We start from the raw sequence: 18,144 nt of genomic DNA on the forward strand, positions 1-18,144 counted from the left end.
TTTCAATTGATGTTGGCTTATTTCATTAATATAACATATTCATTTATCGATGTAGTTTGGTGGATTGTATTTGTTTTGTAAGATTTGGTAGATAAAATGTAGTATTTATTTCAATTGATGTTGGCTTATTTCATTAATATAGCCTATACATTTTATCGATGTAGTTTGGTGGATATGTATTAGTTTTATGTAAAATTTAGTAGATAAAATGTAGTATTTATTTCAATTGATGTTGGCTTATTTCATTAATATAATCTATACATTTATCGATGTAGTTTTGTGAATTGTATTAGTGTTATGTAAGATTTAGTAGATAAAATGTAGTATTTATTTCAATTGATGTTGGCTTATTTCATTAATATAACCTATACATTTATCGATGTAGTTCGGTGGATTGTATTAGTGTTATGTAAGATGTAGTAGATAAAATGTAGTATTTATTTCAATTGATGTTGGCTTATTTCATTAATATAACCTATACATTTATCGATGTAGTTTGGTGGATTGTATTAGTGTTATGTAAGATTTAGTAGATAAAATTTAGCATTTATTTCAATTGATGTTGGCTTATTTCATTAATATAACCTATACATTTATCGATGTAGTTTGGTGGATTGTATTAGTGTTATGTAAGATTTAGTAGATAAAATATAGTATTTATTTCAATTGATGTTGGCTTATTTCATTAATATAACCTATACATTTATCGATGTAGTTTGGTGGATTGTATTAGTTTTATGTAAGATTTAGTAGATAAAATGTAGTATTTATTTCAATTGATGTTGGCTTATTTCATTAAAATAATCTATACATCTATATCGATGTAGTGTTGTGAATTGTATTAGTTTTATGTATGATTTGATAGATAAATACTGATTATTATTATAATTAATGTTCGCTTTTCAGTAATTATTATAAAGATAAAGTTATTAATTTAAATATTTTATAGGCCATATAAAACAAATACTATTTGTTTAACATATTGATCCCCACTGATGAAATTCCTTTATATGAAAGAAAACGAATTTCTAAAAAAAGAAGCCGACCTCGTAAAGAATCCCACTTCGAAAAAAAGAACACATTAAAAAAAAGCCTCTCCTTAGTTTGAAAAAGTAATCTCGAAAGGAAGCCCATTGGAAAAATCCCCCTGATTATCTGACTTCTTTTTAAGATAGTTTATCTTACTTTTACTTTTTAATTCAACCAATGTTGTGACAGTAGCTGATTAGGCCTATGTGCTTTTCATAGAAATGTGCGCTAAATAAGTGTTAATTGATAATACTGTAGGCATATAACGAATGTGTTAACGTGAACAGAAACATGGTTCAAGATTTGATTGGCTGATAAGATATATATTATCATAGTGGAAATTTATAAAAGAATTTAATGATAATTGACCCATGGCCTCTATCGTTAGTTTAACTTTGTTGGTACCACAATATATCGGATTATGATGCATAGCCAAACGGTATGATATCAAGTTGGTTTGATATTATTTCTTCCTTGATGTGTACATTGTGGTAGGTCGACTATAAGTGACCGCGTTTATTCTCATCTAATTATTTCCTTAGAAAAAAAAACAGAAAAAGAACTTTACAAAGTTAAATACTTATTTCATATACTTCATATCATTTTTTGTGAACTTTATTGTTATAAATATACCATATTAGTTTTTATTTTATTTAATGTAATAATATAATTTTAATAGGGTTGGTGAACCTATCCAATTATATTATAGCGTCATGGCAGTAATGGACTTTATTTGTTCATATAGGCCTAGGGGTTTTCTGTCCACAACGGGGCCCTCAACAGAAAAATATAATTACATCAACCCCGGTCTGTAATTTTGTTAACTTTATCATGTTTTGATTGATTATGAGTACCGTATCAATGTATAGTCTTGTGAAGATTCTGTGAAAAAAAGTATTACTGCATATTTGGTATATTACTAACGATTGGTTCCACTAGAGAGATGCAATGCACAGAGCGCAACGTTAGCGTCCAATCACAAGCGATGTATTATTCCAACTGTCGTGTGTAATTGGTTAACTCGCTTACGTTGTGTTTACTTCCTTGTGTTGTGTTTCTTAGTTTTTCGTTCCGGAATGAAGACGTATGTTTTCTGTATCTGGTTTTAAACTGGTTTTCAGTTAGTTCAGTTAAACGCAACGGAACTCAGTAAACATATATGGACACTTAAAGACTCTAAAACAAATTACTCAATTTAATGGAAAATTATAAAGAAATGCAAACCTTACTCAAATATTAACAAAAGATGTAATTTATGTATATATGAAAAGTATATTATTATATGTCAACCAGAGCTATGCTCACTGAACCGTAAGAACGAGTTAATTTCTACTTGCAGACATAGGAAAAAGTTCTTACTAAATTGCAGATCCAAATAATTTATCTAATTGAAACAATAGGCTATTGTATACGACTTCCTGATGACTCACTTCAATTAAGCCCTGTGATATAACTGTGTCAAATATGTTTTATATTTCACCTGAAGAGTGCGGCCAGCTACATGCTGGTCATACGAAACAAATTTGTAGTGATTAAAATAATGAAGTAACCAAGTTTTCTGCTCGTTCCGGAGGTAATTTTTCTTGCATATCATTAAAATTAATGCATAATGTACACAATAGTTATTAGTTATTAGGGATAAATGTGACCTCGTGAATGAACGAGTGTTGTGGTAGGGAAATGTAGAAAATCCGGAAATTTGACAAAACCTTATATCGTATTATCTTGATTTCAGCCTGACTCAATATTTGAAATAATGATAACTTTGTTATAAGTGATAGTGTATCTTTATCATATCGTTTAATATTATTAAAACACACCTAGTAGATTCTTGTCATTTGATTGGAGAGTTGTCGGTCACATGCAAACAACTTCAAGACAATTACATCATCAACCGTACACTGTTGTATGTCATCGTTGAATATCGCTATGACCGTTGAATTTCGTTATAATAATGTTCTCGACACAAGGCTGTTCAAAATCTTTCTGTAGTTGATTGTTGTGTTAACACACCCGGTGTGTTGATTGCTCTACTCCGTATCCAAAAGTACGTACTGTCCTTATCGAATTGTTTAGGCCTCTTGTTAAAAGTAGGTGATTTATAAACACAAATGTTTTATATTCGTCCATTCAATGGTACTCATAATACCCAAATAACGGTGAAAAATAAATGATTCTATTGTAACCTTATAAAATTATTTGTACCATTGCACTGTATTTTGTGGCGCAATGGTTAGAGGACTTTTGGTCCAAGCTCCGATCCGGTCATCGGGTTGCCGGGTTCTTGAGCAAGAATCTGTATCCAACTTGCTCCTCCCAACTCAGTTGACAGAAATGGGTACCGGTATGCATGTACAACGGTACAGCTAAATCAGACTCGTTTGTGAAGAAGAAGTGCCGTACCCGGTACGCACACTAAACTAGTCTGGCCCGCCCAGACGCTAAGAAAATGGAGTCAACCATGACCGTTATCAAAATACACCGAATTTAGCTTATCAACTTTACCGTAGAAATAATACACTTAACAAATGTATAAATATTTTATTAGTCTCTATAGATAACTCTCTAAAAGGGTTGTTATTTACTTAACTATGGCGTTCCATACTTAACTATGGCGTTCTATGTATCATCCGGGATTTACAGAAAAGGCCGAGCCCATTCGTTAACAAATTATCTAACAGTAAAAGAAATACAACTGGAATTTCATAAAATTAAAACTACAATAATTATTGAATAACATTTTTACAACTTGTCTAACTTAAACCATAGTAACCAAAGGAATATCATTATCTGAAGAATGAGCAATCCGCGATTTTTGCATTAGAAATTTGAGAATCAATAACAGCGACCGGGATAGTATAGTATACTTTATAAATTAAATACAAACATTACAAAACGTCCCATTACATAAACTGAAATTATAATATTTTATTTTGTTGGTGTTCAGACTTTTGTACAGTGTCCTAAAAATCAAGCATGCATTACAAACAAACAGTTTATCTATAAATCCTGACGTATGCGGAGCTAGACTTACCCCATGAAAAACCTGACGTATGCGGAGCTAGCCCTACCCCATGACAAACCTGACATATGTGGAGCTAGCCCTACCCCATGACAATCCTGACGTATGCGGAGCTAGCCTTACCCCATGACAAACCTGACGTATGTGGAGCTAGCCCTACCCCATGACAATCCTGACGTATGTGGAGCTAGCCCTACACCATGACAAACCTGACGTATGTGGAGCTAGCCCTACCCCATGACAATCCTGACGTATGTGGAGCTAGCCCTACCCCATGACAAACCTGACGTATGTGGAGCTAGCCCTACCCCATGACAATCCTGACGTATGTTGAGCTAGCCCTTACCCCATGGCAAACCTAAGCCATCATTTGGATCTGTGGGAAACCATATTATTACCATGGATGATTATTTAAAACTCATCCATGCTGTTGTTCAAGTATAATCAATGATTTATCATTCCTCTGATGTATTTTCTTTGCTTTAACTGTAAACGTTCAGATATAATAAAATAATATAGATATAAAGATAACACAGTTTAAATTGCATACATAATCTTAAATTACGCAATATTAAACAGCCTCAGTTTTCATCGATTTCGGACATACGGGCATCGTTTTGTTTTCCCTAATAAAACATGTGTATAAATCAAAATAGCATATATTAACGATAGTAAACAGTTTAAATTAGCCGAAGTATTCAATTACATACACAGTTCATGTTGTTCATTCAAACTGGAAGATGTGCGAGAGTTTACCTGATGCTGCTTATTAGAAAATTAAATAAAAAAACTGCTTTTATATGATCTGGAAATTCTAAGATTTTTTATTGACTTTTGATTTTGTTTCTGTTTTATTTACAACTTTTTGGTTTTTCGGTGAAGTCTTTTTAGATTTTGTTCCTCGAGATGCCTTTTCTCTGGGCACGTTGTCTTTGACTGGAGGAGACGTCGGGTGCAATCCTTGTTTCTGCATAAAACGTCTAATCAAGCCGGTGTATTGGACATCGCCTCTTAGTAAATTTTCACAGAAAACTGACCCAGTCATATTTCTTTTCAAAACAAACTTTTCCTCCCTTCTATCCCGTTTATTCGTCCGCTGTTCGTCAATACATTTCTGTATAGCCTGATGTTCTCTTTGCCGAAATTCAGCAAGATCAGCATTAAAACTCTCTCCATATTCTTTAACTTTTCTCCACAATGTTTTGTTGAAATGGTTGTACATCATGACGTCAGCGCTGCTCCACTTACGTATTCGTGTACGCAGTTGATCGTTGATGACGTAACGATGACTATGACTTCGTATTCCGTTCGAAATATACAAAATATCATCAAAACTCCAACACATTAACTTTTTCAGTAATATCAATGATTCGTCAAAGTATTCAGACAATAAAATTAAATCGAATTCCGAATCTAATTGTTTGATTTTGTACTTGACTGTAAAGAAGTCACCGTGATTTTCGTGATCCAGGCCTAAGTCATACAATTGACCATTTTTGGCTCTCTGCCACATATAGAACTTCTTTGCCAAGAACCTACTTGGCGTTTTCATGAACATTTCAATCGGGTTGCTAAAGTTCGTTAATTTTAACCGTTTCGCCATTTCAAAATATCCAAAGCAAGACTCAAAATGCGCAGAAGGTTCCCGAATAATCGTAATATACTTTGCATTTTGAACGACTGCATCCATTTCTGGCCGGTTGTATCTCACGTGATTAGTGAGTAGGTTATAGCCGGTTAGAGATTTATTGAAGAGCTTTACGTTTGGCGGAAGAGACGGTATCATTTTGCGATTGAACAAGTGTGTACTCGACAACACGTGACCACGTTTTCCAAGTGTAAATAGCAAATTTCTTGTGTAACCGAATCTTTGTAAAATCGATGCTAGTGTTGTACTGGCTGTCTTATGAGTTTTAACAAATACAATATTTCGTGATTCGTTGCAATATTCACGTTTTGCTGTAGGCCTGGGTATAACCTTGTTGATTCGACCGTTATTCCTCGTTTGTGTAGATAACGTGTCTGGATGGTGGTCCACGTAAACATCATCTCTGAAATAAAAGAAGATTCGTCTAACTCAAGCAAAAATGAAATGAAGGTAATTAATTGTAAATGCTTAAAGCTCAGGTACAGGCATGAATTTTAAATAATTATAATAATTAATTGTACAAAAATAAAATATTGGTAATAGAAAATCAAGACGTAAAAACATGAATTTCCCTTAAAAAGGTCAAATACAAAATTTGGAAAATTTCTGCTATAAAAACCAGGAAGAGCTTTTTTCAGTAGTTAGGTAGTTTAACCTAATGTTATAACATGTCTGGTGTCTCCATAGAAGGTGAAAAAAGATGGTGGATATACAGTGAATAATTTGTGCTATAGCATGAAAATATAACTCTGAAGTTGAATAAAAATACTAGAAATGTACAATTCAAGTTATATTACCTATATTTAGTCATCTGATAACATTTTTTACCACACAGTTTATTTTTCATAGTTTTTTTTTAAATGCCTCTCCATTTACAACATTTGTGTACAAAAGAATACAGATTTTATTGTGTAATTTCAACTATCCCCCCACTATTAAAAAAGTGCTTATTTTAAACAAGCTGGTGTAACAAAAATAAAATCCCAAAAATTATGAAACATAGGGGAAACTATAGATCGATAATTATTGGAATGTATGATCAATAGACATTGTTTGCCCGCACCTGGCCTTTAATACGCATTCGCGTGTTTCCATACTTAATTAAGCAGGGACGATCGAAGGTTGACTTCTAAGTATAAATCAATGGGTATTTGTTTATTTGTAAGTGATTTAGGAAATTACTGATTAATATTAATTAGTAATTATCTATACTGTAAAAATAGTGTTTAGATTTTAAACATGTATTTTGTAGGCCTACTCACTTTTTCCACACATTTAGCCTTAGAAGAATGTTTAGATATTAACATGATCAGGTTCTAAATACATTGTAAACATGTAGTCTGTATCCAACTCAACACATCAGTGACGTGTTGATGGTTGTAGAGCAATGTGGAGCAATGTAAAGACACGTTTAGGTTTTAAACGTGTTTAATTTGCCATGTGTGGGGCTCATGTGTGGATCTTTTTTCCGCCACAGTAAAATCATATGCCAGCAACGCTAAGCGCGAACCTAAATATGTTGACTGAACATAATAATGACATGTTCACTGCTAAACGAGTGAAGGTAGCTATAAACACGTTTAAGTTTAAACACGCTAAACATGTAACTCGTGTTTAAAAGATAAACGTGTGAAAAAGTGGGTACAAAATAGATGTTTAAGATCTAGAAACTATTTTTACAGTGTATTCACCAAACCTTTATGAATAAATGAATACGTTGTAAGCTTACCCATATGTCCAAGACAAGGACTTTCCTTTGTTTCCGATGTTTTCTTCGTGGCCGCTTAGAACGCTACTTTGTAATGAAAACAGGCATAGGAGACTCACTAAACAGACGAATAGTATTGTCGTAAAAATGGTATCTTTTGAGCGATAAACCAACACACCTCGCGCCATTATTACCTGGTATCTGAAAAGAATTATCCAAGAAGACGAAGTGAAGAAATGAGTAATGTATCGACAGTAAGAAATGGGCGCACATACTGCAGATTCTTATTTAAAAAATAAAAGCAATATTGATCGGAATGCTACACAAGTAATTTAGGACGATGGGTATAATGCTGATAGGATTGTTGACTTAGCAATTAGCACTGCGCTACTGAACAGTTCAATAGACCTAATAAGAAATGTACAAGACACATTGTATGTAGAACCATGGATTAAAGAATAGAAGGATATGCATCGACGGTGACATCAAACGATTTTACAACGCGCTTGCCTATACTAAAGCACTGCTGCCAATCAAACAAACACGCTCATTGAACTCCGTGTCTCTAACCGCGGCCCTCTGTAAAACGCTGTGAATCAACGGTTACATTTGTTGAGACCAACACGTAACCATGTAGAAATCGTATGCGCAGTCTGAATGTTCTGTTGACATGTCTGCGTCGATGATTAATTGACAACAAAAATATATTGCTGAACAATTCTGTTTTAGTTTCATCACAATCGGACTACGAAAAGTTCACTTTCTTACGATTGGTAATTTTAAGTAGTTGGTAATATTAATAAAATATGCAATTTTTATATTTGAATTATCATTATTTGCCTGCCATCTTCTGTCATTAAAAATTGCGTTAATCTATAGAATATTAAATTATGCATTTGACCATGTATGTTAGCGTGGCCGGTGTTCACACATAAAACAATCGTGTTGTTAATATATGGCTAAGCAGTGGTTTCTTCATAATTCTCCTTAATTATCGATGTGATTATATTTAAATTGTAGTGCCTGGTGATTGGATAGTGGTTATGTCATCCACATCACATCCAATCACCGGGCCTAATTGAATGAAAACAGTGATCCCTGAGCCGGGATTGGCTGGCTATGTATAGTTGCGATACGTTACCTAGCGGTCGTTTTGAAAAGTACACGCAGGGCAAACTTAATCACGAACAAACGAAGTAAGTAAGACAACGGTGAGTATATAGATCATGATTAAATGTTGTATCTACTACACTTAAGATTAGCAGTATCAATGTCGGCAAATCATATGGTTTACTAGTAAGCCTAGGCCTAGTATTCTTGCTGATTTTGTAATTTTACATGTAGGCTGAGACAACAAATAGTTATTGTCTCAGATGTAGGGCTACTACAGGTCATAAAATGCTACTTTAATGTCATAAAAACATTAGCGAAGATCAATCGCGGCAGAAACCTATACTAAATACAATTATAGCATCTACAATTCTAAGCCAATAACAATATAGTATTGTTTTTATCTGGTATATTGAATGAAGTAGGCCTACACTAGGGTCTTCACAATGACATACAATGTAATTTAATAACTGTTTTTCAATAAAAGTTATACTCAGTGGCGTGAGGCAGAGGCCTGAAGCCACTTGTTTAGGAAACCTAAGTGGCCCTCCAAGTTTCAAAGATCGAGGCCTGGGACGTTTTTAGCATTTTCGACATATTTTATGCCTGTTCCTCTGTGCACTGCTCATGGGCCCCAAGCTTCAGGGCCCCTGGGTTTAGCCAGTGAGCGCACAGAGTCGTTACCACTGATTATACTGTTCAAATGAATACAAACGATTTGTAGGCTATGTGGTAGCAGTAAAGTTTCTATGAAGGACCGGAAACCAAAGAACGCGCGAAAGAAGCGTAGACAACAAGGTTAAATGTCGTTGCACATGTGCAGTAAACAATATATTAGGCACGCGACCGTTTCGTTGTTACCATGCGGTTAATTAACTGTAACATTGTGGGCGGTCTGCGGTCTGTCGGCGAGAGTCAAGGAACCCTTGATCTCACGTCGATGCATATCCTTCTATTCTTTAATCCATGGTAGAACCGGGTCACAATGAGCAGTGGTGTAATTCCTAATAAAAATATAGAACAGAATCAGCAAATTTAACTCGACTGTCTTTTGAATCTGCCTGCGTGGAATCCAAAGCTTGGTTTCCACTAGGATGTATCAAAACGACGTAACACAACGTATTTAAGTAGTTTAAAGCTTAATTCTCACGTAGTCAAAACGCAATGATTAAGTGCAACGCAAGTAATTTGACCACCAATCACATCGATGTATTACGCGAACTCTTATAAAATACAGTGACTTGCATACGCTTACCTTAGATATAATTCCAATATTCATTTTAAAATAAAGGGGGTTCAAAAACAGCATAATAATGTGATACATGTCTAGAAGTATTCCATTGCAGTGTATATTAATCTGTATTAACTTACATCATCACATAATCCAGTACAAGACCAGACTATAAAGTATCTAACGCCGGAAAAGGTAACCCCATATAACTGAGGTATTGCCACAAATGAATGGGAAAACGTGTACGTGAATATGCAAATTATCATCGACTACAATTTACCTGCTAAACATGACACCTGGTGGAGTGTTGGGTGTGCGGGTGCGTGTCATTTTTGTAAAACTCCTGTTCGATATAATCAAAAAATCATATTATTCCCAAGTTTGAAATTGTTTCCGTCGAGTTTATTTGAGTGGCGCACAACAACAATGGACAATGAAACTTATTTCAATATTTAATATACATATATTATTGTTCATTTCTCTTTTTTTTTACTCGAGCACTTTATTTCAATATTAATAAGGCTTTAGGCTTTGGAGTAATACATAACTTGAGAGAAACTAAAATAAATATAATTTACAATAACATTTGTTAACTTTTTGTTATACATCAACATCTAAACTGATACAGATTTGGGTAACTATAGTAAAATATAAATTTAAGCGTTGTTTGGGTCTAAGGTTTCTTAGTATTTAAGTTGACTAACATAACGAGTGTGATAGCTCATACGATCATTTTTGACACCTTTTAGATGGCATTTCATTTCGTCAAATATTAGAAAAGTATATCATTAATATTAGCTAAAAATTAAAGTAGTACTAAATACAGGCCAAATTGCGTCTAAATTAGAAATCAAAGAGAAGACAGACTTTAACAAAATCATGAGCTTTACTTAAATATAGGCCTATACATTATTTTAGATTTTCTACCTTATTATACTCTGAGAGGAGATCTTTACTTCCTTGATTTGCAACACAAAGACCTAGGAAACCTTAGGCATATGTACAGAATAAAAGTACGCACGCCGGAGAAAAATGAACTCCCATAACAATTACAATAGACATACAAAAAGTGTTATTTATCCTAAAATATTAAACTAACAACATTCTCCGTAGTCTTTATAAACTTCTATAAACTACGCACAGTATGTAAAAGCATTCATCGTTCAGTATATAAAAATACTTCTCGTATTTCAATATATTAGCCAAGTATGAGTGCACACAAAGTATCAAAACGACGTAACACAACGTATTTAAGTAGTTTAAAGCTTAATTCTCACGTAGTCAAAACGCAATGATTAAGTGCAACGCAAGTAATTTGACCACCAACCACATCGATGTATTACGCGAACTCTTATAAAATACAGTGACTTGCATACGCTTACCTTAGATATAATTTCAATATTCATTTTAAAATAAAGGGGGTCCAAAAACAGCATAATAATGTGATACATGTCTAGAAGTATTGCACCGATTCCATTGCAGTGTATATTCATTTGTATTAACTTACATCATCACATAATCCAGTACAAGACCAGACTATAAAGTATCTAACGCCGGAAAGATTAACCCCATACAACTGAGGTATTGTCACAAATGAATGGGAAAACGTGTACGTGAATATGCAAATTATCATCAACTACAATTTACCTGCTAAACATGACACCTGGTAAAAGGTGTTTGGAATGCACACAATAACAACAACTAGGAGCTTTGGAGTGTTGGGTGTGCGGGTGCGTGTCATTATTGTGAAACTGCTGTTCGAATTAATCAAAAAATCATGTTATTCCCAAGTTTGAAATTGTTTCCGTCGAGTTTATTCGATTGGCGCACAACAACAATGAACAATGAAACTTATTTCAATATTTAATATACATATATTATTGTTCATTTCTCTGTTTTTTTACTCGAGCACTTTATTTCAATATGAATAAGGCTTTAGGCTTTGGAGTAATACATAACTTGAGAGAAACAAAAATAAATATAATTTACAATAACATTTGTTAACTTTTTGTTATACATCAACATCTAAACTGATACAGATTTGGGTAACTATAGTAAAATATAAATTTAAGCGTTGTTTGGGTCTAAGGTTTCTTAGTATTTAAGTTGACTAACATAACGAGTGTGATAGCCCATACGATCATTTTGACACCTTTTAGGGTGGCATTTCATTTTGTCAAATATTAGAAAAGAATATCATTAATATTAGCTAAAAATTAAAGTAGTATTTCAGAATATTACTACATGCAATAGGCCTAATGTTATAATATTCAGAAAAAATACAATATAATTGTTTTCAATCTCTAGGTCTACACGTACTATTACTATGAAATAATTATATAAAAAATAAAACTATGAATTATATTTTTTTCTTCTATGTATATAAAATATATGAATCCAATGGCAAGTTGCTGAAAAATGACAGTGCAATTGGTATCAGTGTATGAATGGCAATGGACATACACAAAGAATAAGCTACAATCAAAAAAATAAAATAAAACACTCAGATAAAAACAGTTCTTTCACTTAATGTACACTATCGGGCTTTATACTTGGGGTGTAGGTCTAGTATTAATTCGGTAATTATTACTATAACAAGCGCATTTATTGCAGCCATCGAACATTACCTACTCGACAGACGAAACTGATTTCCAAGTAATACCAACAAATAAAAGAATTACATACCTCGTAATGTTGGAAATATCAGTTGGAAGAACTTTTCGAATCGTACATAAAAATACTTCTTTTATTTCAAAATATTAACCAAGAAAAAAGTGCATACAACACCCGGCAACTCGAGTTTGCTCGTACAAACGTGTAGCTTCTTTACATTAGGAAATCTAGTGGTATTAATGCCTAAATTGGAAACTAGTCCCGGACTGAGTTCTAGTTATGTTCATCTTTGTCACTGTAAACGTCTTACAATTGCGGATTCTGAATTGTTTGCCGTAGGCCCACCCATTGCTACCAAGTTATTTAGCCATTGTTAGTCACTTATTGCATATACTGTAAACACGAACATTAGGAGATTTGTATTCATCAAAGTAATTCGAGTTTGAACAATACCATGAAAGCCCCAGTGGTATGATGGTTATGACATCTGCATATCAAGCAGAAGGTTCCGGGTTCGAATCTCGGTTGGGCGGACTTTTTCTCATTCACACAGATTTCCTTATCTTTATCGTTTAAAATAAATTAATTAAATTTCAATATATCACCGGGCGGCTTAAATTCATGTTCGTTGCCTGATGTGTTTATAATATATAAAATATATATTTTTCTTTATTTCAAAAATAAATACAGGCCAAATTGCGTGTTAATTAGAAATCAAAGAGAAGAAAGACTTTAACAAAATCATGAGCTTTACTTAAATATAGGCCTATACATTATTTTATATTGTCTACCTTATACTGTGAGAGGAGATCTTTACTTCCTTGATATGCAACACAAAGACCTAGAAAACCTTAGGCATATGTACAGAATAAAAACACGCACGCCGGAGGAAAATGAACTCCCATAACAATTACAATAGACATACAAAAAGTGTTATTTATTCTAAAATATTAAACTAACAACATTCTCCGTAGTCTTTATAAACTTCTATAAACTATGCACAGTATGTAAAAGCATTCATCGTACAGTATTATACAGATATTGCCTGCTTAGAGGTGAAATATAAGATTTGACATCCCCGAGGGAATGATATTATGTTCGAGGGAATATATATATCCCGAAGCATCATGAGAGATATATAATTCCCCGAGAACATAATATCATCCTGAGGGGATGTTAAATCTTATATTTTACCGATATAAAAGGCGATATCTGTTATAATATATAGCCAAGAACAAGTCTGCTGGGTTGGGTGAAGCTAGGCTAGGCCTCCTATTCTATAGTATTTGTATTGTATGTAAACAAGCCTCCTGCCTAGACACCTTACCTTGCGAAGAATAATAAACAGATAATTACTAATTAATGATTCCTTGGCAATAAAATATTCACTTAGGCCTAGGTCGTTTAAATTAACATAAGAATTTCCATCAATAAGCATATTAATAATAATAATTATAATCAGGTAGGCCGAATAAACAATTCGTCGTCTTCTCTTCGGGGAGCCGAATCACCGGATGTTCAGCGCGTACTAGTTACTAGGTTACTACCGTGAGTATTGACCAATCAAAAACGGTGTTTCATCACATTTATGGAGGACTAATAACAAATGAGGGCGCTATGTATGCATAGTTTAAATAGTTTAGATGATTAATTTCTTCAAGCAACTTCCGTGGCGCAGCGGTTGAAGCGTTGTCTTGCGATGGAGTGACAATTCCACACGAGTTCAAATCCAGTAGATGACTTTTGTTTATTTATCGGCGAACGCGAGTGTTGCCACACGAAAATTACACAGTCAATATCATCGAACTCGAGAATGTATATGATTAATGACAGGGGACACGATAATTACGCGAAAATTACTCAGTCAATATCATCGTTCTCGAGGATATATACGATTTACGATCCTCGCAGCGATAGTCATGTGACGCAGTTTCAACCAATCACGTTCACGTATTTACATAGGCTATGTAATATATACAAATACTTCTCGTATTTCGATTTAATTTTTTAATTCAATTTAATTTATTTTCCACATACAACTACTACAAGTACATGGAGGATGCATATATTAAGATCTGTGCGGAACATAGATCTTTAAGCTTATAAGTAACCTTAGACAATAATAATAATTACAATAAACATAAAGGCATTGAATAAATAAGTAAATAAGTAAGGCAGTATACAAAAAAGACATTATTTCATGATTTATGTATAGTATGATATATAATAAATAAAAAATAAGTAGAGTGGTATTTACTCACCATATATCGAGATCAGAGAAAGTTTAAACACACGCTTAAAGATATTAACTGATGTTTTATCTAAGTTTAACTTGGAAATGAATTGCCATAATTTGGGGCCAGCATAAAAAATGGAATGTAGTCTAAGTTGGGAATTGCAGGGTGATATAGAATAAAAATTGTTAGCAGAAAATCTAGTTGGATAATTGTGAACAGAAGAAGTAGAAATGAATAAATTGTTTAGATGTGAAGGCAGTGTTTGCTTGTGTACTCTGTACATAAAGGCAGCTATTTGGACTTTATTCAAATCATAAATATTAAGAATTCGAAAATTATGAAAAAGACTTTTGGTATGAGATTGAAAAGAAACGCCTGCGCAGATTCGCAAAGCGCGTTTCTGGAGTCTAAATAGGTAGTCATATTTTGACGTTTCGGTACTTAGCCAAGGACATAATGTTTCGAATTTATTGATACAGACTCCCCATGCGATATTACCATAAGAAAGATATGGTAAAATTAAAGTGCTATAAAGTATTAAAAGAATTCGAGGTGGTAAATAATATTTTAGTTTGTTCATCATTCCTAAATTCCGAGAAATTATATTAGATACACGATTAATATGAGGTTTCCAGTTTAAGTTAGAATCAATGGTAATGCCTAAGAATTTGGTTTCAGTGACGCATAAAAGTTTGGAATCAGCCATGTATATGTCATCCTTGAATTTGCAAGATTTGCGTTTGTTGAACAAAATATAATTAGTTTTAGAAGTATTTAGAGATAATTTATTTAACCTAAACCAATCAGATACTTTAACGAGTTCAACATTAATTGTTTGAAATAATACATTGTTGTTTTTATGAGAATAAAATATATTGGTGTCGTCAGCGAATAAAATAAAATCCAATAATTTAGAGCAATTTGCGATATCATTAATGTAAATTAAGAACAAAAGTGGTCCTAATATAGATCCCTGTGGTACTCCACATGATATTGGTAACAAGGGAGAATCTACACAATTAAAAGAGGTAGGCCTAAGTTGATAACGATTTGATAGGTAGCTTTTGATTAATTTAAGAGGAAGGCCTCTGACACCATAATGTTGGAGCTTATAAATAAGAATATTATGATTTATGGTGTCAAAGGCCTTCGATAGATCCAAAAAAAGTCCAATGGCTAACTCATTTTTGCTTAGAGCATTGGTTATTTTATTATAAAGGTCGATTAAAGCATGTTCGGTGCCAGGAATGTTGTCTTCTAAAGCCATATTGTCTGCTATAAAGGACGTTGTGTTTGTCAAAAAAAGTAAAAAGTCTATTATAAATTATTCGTTCAAAAATCTTAGATAAACAAGGAAGTAGCGAGATAGGCCTATAGTTTGCAAACTGGTGTTTGTCATCTTTTTTGTAAATTGGAATAACTTTTGCAATTTTTAGGATATCGGGAAAGGTGCCACTGGTTAAAGAAATATTGAAAATATGGGATAATGGAGTAGAAATTAAAGACGAAACAGATTTAATTACCTTATTTGAATAACCATCAATGCCAGGACTTTTTTTGATATCTAGATTTGAAATAAGATCGGAAACCTCATACGGCGTAACGGGTGTAAGAAAAATTGAGTTTTTTAATGGTTGATTTAGAAATGATGAGTAGTCAAGGTTACTGTTCTGTGGGTTTCCAATAGTACTTGCAAGTTTACATGTTTTTTGAATATTGAATTTGTAGTTATCAAATTTGTTGGTGTAATACTTTTTCTTGGCATACTTGAGCAATTTAGTTAATTTATTTCTGTATTTGATATATTTCAATTTGTCAGGGTTTTTTTTAGTTTTTATATATCTTTTATATAGGGAATTTCTTGTATCAATTGACTTAATTAAAGAATTTGAAATCCATGGTTTTTTTTCCTGACGTATGTTCCTTCTACATCGCCTTTTTTTAAATGTTTGTCATATGTTGACCTAAATAAGGAGTTAAATAAATTGAAAGAAGAATTTGGATCGCTGTCACTATAAACATCTGCCCAATTTATATTTGTTAAATCATTTTTAAAGTTAGAAATCGTTTTGTTGTTTATTTTAGATATGAAAACATATTTAGACTCTTGGTTGGTTGGCATTGTATTGTCGGACGAGTTATTTAAAAAGAAAATGGGAAAATGATCAGATATATCAGAATAGAAAATTCCAGGGGAAATTGTGTCAGTTATGTTGTTGGAGAAGATGTTATCGATTAGGGTTGAAGTTGACGTGGTAACGCGAGTAGGTTTAGTAACTAAAGGATAAAAATTAAAGTTAAACAAAGTACTGATAAATTCGGACGTTTGACTGTGTGAATTGCAATTTAGTAAATTAATATTGAAATCCCCAGTGAGGTATGCAGTTTTGTTTTCATTGTGTATAATTTCGAGAATTTTTGAAATATTTTTATTGAAGGAGTTTACAGGTAATTCAGGGTTTCGGTATATTACAGAAAGGATTATATTTTTTGGTTGGGCTTTAATTTCAATGAAGATGGATTCGGAATTGTTGGAAATAATAGAAGAAAGATCATTACGCAATATGTATTGATGTCTCTGATCTAGATATATAGCGACACCACCACCAGGCCTATCAGTTCTTGATTTCCAGACTACAGCGGGAGCAAGATAAAAAGTTAGGTTTGATATCGTCAATAAAGTTACATTCGGAAGTTACGGAGATCTGTTTTTGATCTAATAACAATCTTCTTCTTATTTTTCTTCAGTATGCAGTTTATCCGTCAATCGAGGGACCACGCGGCTTTCAATTTCAATATATTAGCCAAGTATGAGTGCACACAAAGTATCAAAACGACGTAACACAACGTATTTAAGTAGTTTAAAGCTTAATTCCCACGTAGTCAAAACGCAATGATTAAGTGCAACGCAAGTAATTTGACCACCAATCACATCGATGTATTACGCGAACTCTTATAAAATACAGTTACTTGCATACGCTTACCTTAGATATAATTCCAATATTCATTTTAAAATAAAGGGGGTCCAAAAACAGCATAATAATGTGATACATGTCTAGAAGTATTGCACCGATTCCATTGCATTGTATATTCATTTGTATTAACTTACATCATCACATAATCCAGTACAAGACCAGACTATAAAGTACCTAACGCCGGAAAGGGTAACCCCATACAACTGAGGTATTTTCACAAATGAATGGGAAAACGTGTACGTGAATATGCAAATTATCATCGACTACAATTTACCTGCTAAACATGACACCTGGTAAAAGGTGTTTGGAATGCACACAATAACAACAACTAAGAGCTTTGGAGTGTTGGGTGTGCGGGTGCGTGTCATTATTGTGAAACTGCTGTTCGATTTAATCAAAAAATCATATTATTCCCAAGTTTGAAATTGTTTCCGTCGAGTTTATTCGAGTGGCGCACAACAACAATGTACAATGAAACTTATTTCAATATTTAATATACATGTATTATTGTTCATTTCTCTGTTTTTTTACTCGAGCACTTTATTTCAATATGAATAAGGCTTTAGGCTTT

At 33.2% G+C, this 18,144-nt stretch overlaps 1 protein-coding gene and 1 long non-coding RNA gene across 7 annotated transcripts in view; one reads left to right on the top strand and one right to left on the bottom strand.

The window, feature by feature from the left end:
• The window catches only part of LOC144856498 (uncharacterized), a 92,138-nt gene that overhangs the window by 26,090 nt on the left and 47,904 nt on the right, over nucleotides 1-18,144 (top strand). The gene's annotated exons all lie outside the window — the stretch shown is intronic.
• On the bottom strand, nucleotides 2,784-17,712 carry LOC144855583 (galactosylceramide sulfotransferase-like). Of its 6 annotated transcripts, none has more exons than XM_078713486.1 (3): nucleotides 17,583-17,712; nucleotides 7,429-7,608; nucleotides 2,784-6,102 (listed from the first exon to the last, which is right to left on the bottom strand). In XM_078713486.1, the coding sequence occupies exons 2-3, from the start codon at nucleotides 7,593-7,595 to the stop codon at nucleotides 4,866-4,868; spliced, it is 1,404 nt and encodes a 467-aa protein (XP_078569612.1). In that variant the 5' UTR covers nucleotides 7,596-7,608; nucleotides 17,583-17,712; the 3' UTR covers nucleotides 2,784-4,865. The 6 variants fall into 6 exon arrangements, with proteins under 6 accessions (XP_078569612.1, XP_078569611.1, XP_078569609.1 ...); XM_078713485.1 differs by lacking the exon at nucleotides 17,583-17,712 and adding an exon at nucleotides 11,131-11,332; XM_078713483.1 differs by lacking the exon at nucleotides 17,583-17,712 and adding an exon at nucleotides 11,256-11,275.

The sequence above is a fragment of the Antedon bifida genome, chromosome 11 (genome assembly GCF_963402885.1).
Source record: "Antedon bifida chromosome 11, ecAntBifi1.1, whole genome shotgun sequence".
Classification (NCBI taxonomy): Eukaryota; Metazoa; Echinodermata; class Crinoidea; order Comatulida; family Antedonidae; genus Antedon; species Antedon bifida.